At 46.7% G+C, this 8,616-nt stretch overlaps 1 protein-coding gene across 1 annotated transcript in view; it reads right to left on the minus strand.

Annotated features, from left to right (window-relative positions):
- The window catches only part of shkbp1 (SH3KBP1 binding protein 1), a 36,067-nt gene extending 28,909 nt beyond the window's left edge, over positions 1-7,158 (minus strand). Inside the window, exons 1-4 of the mRNA XM_056283227.1 lie at positions 6,993-7,158; positions 6,604-6,657; positions 4,977-5,022; positions 4,729-4,861 (exon numbers count right to left, since the gene is read on the minus strand). Coding sequence (XP_056139202.1) covers positions 4,729-4,861; positions 4,977-5,022; positions 6,604-6,657; positions 6,993-7,048 — 289 coding nt within the window. The 5' untranslated portion in view covers positions 7,049-7,158. The remainder of the gene's footprint in view (positions 1-4,728; positions 4,862-4,976; positions 5,023-6,603; positions 6,658-6,992) is intronic.
- Between the last annotated feature and the right edge of the window lie 1,458 nt (positions 7,159-8,616).

The raw sequence follows: 8,616 nt of genomic DNA on the forward strand, positions 1-8,616 counted from the left end.
ACCTGACTGCAGGTGTCCCACCCTTATAAACAATACAGTGTCCTCACTTGACTGCAGGTGTCCCACCCTTATAAACAATACAGTGTCCTCACTTGACTGCAGGTGTCCCCACCATTATAAACAATACAGTGTCCTCACCTGACTGCAGGTGTCCCCACCCTTATAAACAATACAGTGTCCTCACCTGACTGCAGGTGTCCCATCCTTATAAACAATAGTGTCCTCACCTGACTGCAGGTGTCCCATCCTTATAAACAATACAGTGTCCTCACCTGACTGCAGGTGTCCCATCCTTATAAACAATAGTGTCCTCACCTGACTGCAGGTGTCCCCATCCTTATAAACAATACAGTGTCCTCACCTGACTGCAGGTGTCCCCACCCTTATAAACAATACAGTGACTGTGTTTACATGCACAGGTAAATGGAGCTACGGTTACAGCTTGATTAGGACATGTAATTGGACTACTGTCGTTGTCCCAGTATACAAGAATCAGGGGAGAATCAATTTCTTGACGGAAGTATGTCCCACCATGGCACAGTAGGTGGCGATATGACCCCTTTCAGCTGGTTGCTATTGAACCTTCTTCCAGTTGACGTGTTACGTCACATACCAAACAAGCCACAAGCAAGTTAGCAAGCGGCAAGTTAGCTTACACAATGTAAAGTTTGTCTCCTCGTCTGTCCAGAAATGGGTGGTCCTTGCTCTAGCACTCGCCATGTTGATACTGTTGATACTACACTGTTCCACTTCCGAGTGAAAGACCACTGCGGGAGCTATGGGTCATGTGCAGAACGCCTAGGCCAGTTCAGGGCAGATTGAGCGTATACATGCCAGAGTACAAACCCCAATTCCAATGAAGTTGGGACATTGTGTAAAACGTGAATAAAAACAAAATACAATGATTTGCAAATCCTTTTCCACCTATATTCAGTTGAATACACTACAAAGACAAGATATTTAATGTTCAAACTGATAAACTTTATTGTTTTTTGCAAATATTCACTCATTTTGAATGTGATGCCTGCAACACATTCCAAAGAAGCTGGGACAGGGGCAACAAAAGACTGGGAAAGTTTGGCGTAGCGGTCTAAGCATCGGCTTGGAGTCGATGCAGTTGCCCACTGGGGACTGGGGTTCGCGCCCCGGTCTCGTCAGATCCGACTATGGCCGGACTCGATGAAGCAGCAATCATTGGCAACGCTGTCTTCGGGAGGGGGGCGGAGTCGGCTTGTGTTCGTCATGTGAATGCGTCTCTGTGTGTGCCGGAAAAACAGTGGTTCCGCTTGGATTCGCCTTGTCACGAAAGTGGGGAGGTGCTTTCCTTCGAGACTGCCGGCCGGAGAGATGCAGTTGGCGAACGCATGCAATACGAGGGTGGGTGTTTGAATTAAAATAGGGATCAATTGGCCACTAAATTGGGAGAAAAAAGGGAAAAATCAGAAATAAATTAAAAAAAAAAAAAAAAAGACTGGGAAAGTTGAGGAATGCTCAAAAAACACCTGTGTGGAACATTCCACAGGTGCACAGGTTAACTGGAAACAGGGGAGTGTCCTGATTGGGTATAAAAGGAACATCCCCGAAAGGCTCAGTTGTTCACAAGCAAGGATGGGGCGAGGGTCACCACTTTGTGAACAACGGCGTGAGCAAATAGTCCAACAGTTTAAGAACAACGTTTCTCAATGTACAACTGCAAGGAATTTAGGGATTTCATCATCTCCAGTCCATAATATCATCACAAGATTCAGAGAATCCGAAGAAATCTCTGCATGTAAGCGGCAAGGCCCAAAACCAACATTGGATGCCCGTGACCTTCGACCCCTCAGGCGGCACTGCATTAAAAACCCACATCATTGTGTAAAGGATATTACCACGTGGGCTCAGGAACACTTGGGAAAACCATCGTCAGTTAACACAGTTCGTCGCTACATCTACAAGTGCAAGTTAAAACTCTACCATGCAAAGCCAAAGCCAGATATCAACACCACCCAGAAACACCGCCGGCTTCTCTGGCCCGAGCTCATCTGAGATGGACTGACGCAAAGTGGACAAGTGTGCTGTGGTCTGACGAGTCCACATTTCACATTGTTTCTGGAAATCATGGACGTCGTGTCCTCCGGGTATAGAGGAAAAGGACCATCCAGATTGTTATCAGCGCCAAGTTCAAAAGCCAGCATCTGTGTTGGTATGGGGGGGTGTGTTAGTGCCCATGGCATCATGGGTAACTTGCACATCTGTGAAGGCACCATTAATGCTGAAAGGTACATACAGGTTTTGGAGCAACATATGCTGCCATCCAAGCGATGTCTTTTTCAGGGACGTCCCTGCTTATTTCAGCAAGACAATGCCAAGCCACATTCTGCATGTGTTCCACCAGCGGGGCTTCGTAGTAAAAGAGTGCGGGTACTGGACTGGCCTGCCTGCAGTCCAGACCTGTCTCCCATTGAACATGTGTGGCGCATTATGAAGAGCACAATACGACAACGGAGACCCCGGACTGCTGAGCAACTGAAGCCGTACATCAAGCAAGAATGGGAAAGAATTCCACCTACAAAGCTTCAACAAGTAGTGTCCTCAGTTCCCAAACGCTTATTGAGTGTTGTTAAAAGGAAAGGTGGTGTAACACAGTGGTGAACATGCCCCTGTCCCAGCTTCTTTGGAACGTGTTGCAGCCATCAAATTCAAAATGAGTGAATATTTGCAAAAAACCAAAATTTATCAGTTTGAATTAAATTAAATATCTTGTCTTTGTAGTGTATTCAACTGAATATAGGTGGAAAAGGATTTGAAAATCATTGTATTCTGTTACATCTGTCCCTCATTCCACAGCCTCCACCTCACAGGCTGCTTAACCTGAGCCACTCCCCGAGTGTCAGTCTCTCTCTCTCTCTCTCTCTCTCTCTCTCTCTCTCTCTCTCTGTGTTTGTGTGTGAGTGGAGATAGGTGAGCAGAGCCTCACCAGCTGCAACCCATTCCATAATCAAGCCAACCTGCTATAAAAGACCAGCACTGCCACTTCCACTCTGCCAGATCGTAGCCTCTGATCTATCGGTGTGCCGCATCCAGCCCTTGCGCGCTAAATCTGGTTTTGTCAGTATTTTTGAACCCCCTGTTTGACTAACATCCTCCTTTTCACTGCAGTCATCCTGCTCTGCCTCTGTTCTCCAGATTTTCACCTGCTCCAGATCTCTGCTCTGCCCGGCTCTCTCCGCCACCCACGGTCTCAGCCCCCGGTCCTGTTTCCCCAGCCTAATTCCCTCCACTGTATGTTGTTGCCTTCGCTGGCCCCCTGTAATCAACTCCGAAGTCAGGAAGGACTCAGGCGCAGACACAAAACTTGCTTCCAACCGAGTGTCCCATAACAGTATTCTGTTTTTATTTACGTTTTACACAACGTCCCAACTTCGTTGGAATTGGGGTTTGTAAATCCATCCCCAACCACATCATCTAGTGTGTTAGTCCCACTTCCAGAAATTCCATTTAGTAGGATTTCAGTGGAACTAACACATTTACATGTATTTTAAAAGTCCAGTTTCAGTCGGACTAACACAATAAATCCACTTTTACTACCATGGTGTAAACGTACTGAATGTAAGATGGTGACAGATGTACTCTTTGCCCCCCCAGTTCAGGGATGGTCGTTCCCTCTTCATATAGACGGCCTCTTTGACGTTCCGTTGACTAAACATTGTGTCCAGACAAACTAGTTCAACTTTCTCGGTAGTGCTGATGTGGAAGAAGTGAAGTTGTGAGGTGTTTTTGTGCGGCAGTGAGGAAGGTGCTGACATATTGTCATGATAACAGCACTGCTGACTCTCGTTCATTCTGAATGGAGCGCTGGCATTTAGAACACTGGATCAAAACAAAAGTCTTTAGGACTGGAGCTGTTCAGTCCAGCAACACACTGAGCAGCTGAGTCCAGGTGATTTAGGACTGGAGCTGTTCAGTCCAGCAACACATGAGCAGCCAAGTCCAGGTGATTCAATCTAGCACATCTTTACACTTCCTCATCTAGCAGATGCTTTCATCCAGAGCTATCACTAGAGCAGTCAGAGATGACCGGTATGTTCATGTCAATCTGCAGACATTTCAGAGCTCTGAACAGTAATGGTATCATAAGCCTGACTGCAAGTCATGTCAGGTGCACCTCCTGTTGGTGTGGAACCACCAGGTCACCGGAAGGGATCTCCTGGTAATAGGAGCAGCAGATTCAAGTCACAACTTAGCTGGACAGTGCCACAACCCAGTAACAAAGTCCTGCTTGGGGAACATGTATGGGTTAAATAAGAGCTGGACTGAAGTGGGTGAGTGTGCAGCCCTGAGAGAAGACAGGAACTAACAAAGTGCTGCCTGGAGAACAGGTATGGGTTAAATGAGACCTGGAGTGAAGTGGGTGAGTGTGCAGCCCTGAAGGAAGACAGGAATGAACTCCAACTTGTTGGGCAAGGTGAGAGAAGAGTTTGGACATAACAGTATCCATCCAAAGTTAAAAGAAAGAGTCTGAGAAGCTGTATACATGTATTATTCTCATCATCATCTTTTGTATGAATATAACAATAATTATTAGACACAGAAGGTTATGTCACATCCTGTTTTAATGTACACATCCCACCAAGTCAACTCCTTGTATGTGTGACCTTAGCTAACAATAAAAACTTGACTTAATAATAATAATACATTTGATAACAATAGTTTGTGTGTTCAGCTGTGTGTAACCCGAACCCTCACCCAGCGGTGTGATGCCGTAGAACTCAGCCTCGTGCAGGAGCAGGAGCACGTTGATGGAGCGAGGGTGCAGCTCTTTAGTCCGCAGGAAGTTGAGGATGGAGGCGAACAGAGATGGGTCTCGATCAATAAAGATCTATAAAGAGAGAGAGAGGGGAACGACTTAATACGAATGCACAACAACAAACATACAAGCACATACACTGACACAACACACACACACAAATACAACACACAAACACATTACTTACAGCACCAGTTTCATCTTTCAACGTTGAGATCCGACCGCTCAGCAGACTACAGATAAAAAAAGAAACAGTCCAGTGGGTAATGTCTTGATGCATGCTCAGTAATCCAGATCAGAAAGTCATCAGTTCATCTGGACACAACATTTATTGACAGATATGTTTCATCATCATCTAGCTGACCTCTCCAAGGGCTCTGATGTTCTATCCAGGGACACAACCTAGCCATTGGTTCAGATTTGTGGATGACACCTGGGTTACAATTAAATCTCAGGATGTAGCACATTTCACCGACCACATTAACTCTGGACACCACATCAGGTTCACCAGGGAGGATGTGGAACATGACAGGTTAGTCTTCTTACACTGTGAAACTGCAGTTGGTGACGGGGGACATTTGATTGTTGATGTTTATAGTAAACCAACACATACTGATCAGTACTTAAGGTTCAACTCTCATCATCCACTGGAGCACAAACTAGGAGTCATCAGGACGCTGGACCACCGAGCTGACAACATCCCCACTGACACAGCGGCCGGGGAAGAGGAGACATCCCACATTAAACAGGCCCTGGTTAAGTGTGGTTATCCTAACTGGGCATCTGTCAAAGCCAAGAAGACACCCAAACAGTGCCCCAGCTGATCGAAGAGAGGAGGACAACAGCTGTGTAAGTGTAAACCAGTGGTGATTCTGTATGTGGTGGGAGTGTCAGAAAAGCTGAGACGTGTATTTTCCAAACACTGCGTCTCAGTTGCTTTCAAACCTCGAAAAACACTGCACCAGAAGTTGGTCCACCCCAAGGATCAGGTCCCCCGGCACAAACAGAGCAATATAGTGTAGCTGTTGAGTGTCGGGAGGATTGTCGTGACTTGTACATTGGGGAAACTAAGCAGACGCTGGCCAAGAGGATGGCACAACACAGGAGAGCTAACACGTCAGACCAGGACTCCACAGTCTACACCATCTACAGGCCAGGACTCCACAGTCTACACCATCTACAGACCAGGACTCCACAGTCTACACCATCTACAGACCAGGACTCCACAGTCTACACCATCTGCAGGCCAGGACTCCACAGTCTACACCATCTACAGACCAGGATTCCACAGTCTACACCATCTACAGGCCAGTGGCCACTCTTTCAGGGATGAGGATGTACACATCCTTGATAGGGAGGAACACTGGTTTGAACGGGGAGTCAGAGAGGCCATCTATGTGATGAGGGAACGACCATCCCTGAACCTGGGGGAGGGCCTAAGAGTACATCTGTCACCATCTTACAATGCGGTGATTGTAACTATTCCCAATCCTCTGTGAATAGTACACATGACCACTGTAACTCTAGTTAATGGTCACACCCATATCTGTATAGGAAACCGGTCGTTGGTTTGGGTCGTTATGCCATCGTATTGTTTATAAGGGTGGGGACACCTGCAGTCAGGTGAGACTGAAGAGGTCACTTTTAGAGAGACAGAGAGAGAGAGAGGGGGAGAGAGAGAGAGAGACAGAGAGGGGGGGGGGGCAGAGAGAGAGAGAGAGAGAGAGAGAGAGAGAGAGAGAGAGAGAGAGAGAGAGAGAGAGAGACGGAGAGAGGGGGGGGGAGAGAGAGGCGTGAATGTAATTTCTACTAACCTGGAGAAAAAGGAGTCAGGGACCCATGTCAACGTTTGTCGGGAAGTGCTGAATCTAAAACAGATCATTAATGTGTGAGACGACATCACCGTTAGCTAATGTAGCTAAACAACATTTCTCAGCGTGTACCAGGAACGCGGGATTTATGTTAGCACTTCCGATATGAGAGCAGCCATGTGTTTTGCTGTTAGAGCAAATCCTTCGCATCGAGTCAGACATCAGCTCAAATGAGAAGCTAGCAGCGGCAGCTAGCTACTGCAGTAAGCGCTAACGCCGTGTTTGCTGTATGTCGACGTGATAGCGCTTGTATCACTAGCTAGGCGGACTAGCTAGTGATACAAGCTAGGCGGACTAGCTAGCCGACTCTCAGCCCGCCCCCGGTCCGCTACCTCTTCCCCCCGACGTTGAGGTGGATGATGTCCCCGCTCCTCGCCGTGTTGGACATCGTCTCGGCGACACTGCAGCGCTACCACACAGACTTTAATCCATCATCTCCATGGCGCTGCGGACACTTTAATCCATATCGTCCCTGGATACCGTCAGCAGTTTGCTTCACATCCGGCTTCCGGTCGAGCAAAGACCGAAGAAGAATGAGACGTAAAACCCGCGGTGGAGTGGGGTCGGAACGGAAGCGCACGAAACAAGGAACGGAGCGGGAAGCAGGAGCGGCACGGCGGAACTGAATGGCGGGAGGGGAGGTTTTAACGGCAACGTCCACTGCTTAAATGCCTCTAGAGCTGGAAGTACCCCCCCCCCAAAGCCACAAAGAAAGTAAAAAACGAAAACTTGTCACGTGGATTTGCCTATTTGTCGACTGCTGAGCACGCCCGTGCTTTTCCACAAACTCTTTACCAGCGCACAGGAAGTGACGTATCATAGTTACGGATTCGCGTTTATCTAATATGTGTATTATAAACAGAGATGGACACAAATACATCAAAAAGTATCTTGTTAGAAATTACAAATAGTTGCTCATGAAAATAAAATACAAAATACTGGTATGAGAAAATGTATTTAATTAAAATACAAGTAATTTTTAATGTGAAAATACAAAACTACATTCTATCCAAACTGATATCACATTTTAGGCATTTAGTAGCCTCCATATGGGTCTGATCTTAACCCCCCTGTATTGACAAGATGAGCTCTGCTAATTTCCCTACGTCATAGATTTGAAGTGGCCAATCAGGATATCTTGGAGGTGGCAGCCTACGAATTCAGGGGTGCATGCTGGCTGGTTTGACTGAGTGAACAGCCAACTGAAAGACCACTGGAGGAACTGAACAGTTAGGGCACAGTCGTGCACTAGTTCTTTCAGAAGACATAAGACTGGGCATTTAGCAGATGTCTATTTCAAGAGTGATAAATATGTAAGTACATTTCTTAGATCTCCAACTTTACAAGCAACCACTTGAATGAGTGCAAAGGACACATAACAGTACCATTATAGCAGAGTATAATACAGTACAAAATAGAAGAGAAAGAGAAGCATCCCCCCTCCCCCCCAATGCCAACAACAACCTAGAAAAGAGTAGCTATACTCCTTTGTGTACTAACCCTGCAGTCCTTCCACTTCCGTTTTAGTTTTTTCAGCACAACTAATATCTAAATATTTCTGAGTTTCTAGACTTGTTCTGCAATAAAGTTGATGAGATCATAAAATTAGTTATTCAAATTCAGCTACTCCTACATAGCCTGTCTTTTTTCCCTTCTAGACCCCCCCCCCCTTTTTGCTCTCCAATTGTATCTGGTAAATTACCCCATCCACTGCGTCCGCACAAGCCGGAGCCTGAGAGAAGAGTACGCCTCGTCCCACGCAAAGCACGTGACCTGTGGACCCAAAGAGAAGGCGCGGCACCTGCACGGGAGCGCAGACGGCGAGGCGGTGAACTGCAGCCAGACTCTACAATATGACGTGTCTCTCACACGTTTAAGTCCACCTTTTCCTTTTTCTTTCTTCCTTTTTCTTTTTCTTTTTTTTTGCGCACGCCTTTTTCGGCTTTTGTGCGCACG

Source organism: Lampris incognitus, chromosome 7 (genome assembly GCF_029633865.1).
Source record: "Lampris incognitus isolate fLamInc1 chromosome 7, fLamInc1.hap2, whole genome shotgun sequence".
In the NCBI taxonomy this organism is placed as follows: domain Eukaryota; kingdom Metazoa; phylum Chordata; class Actinopteri; order Lampriformes; family Lampridae; genus Lampris; species Lampris incognitus.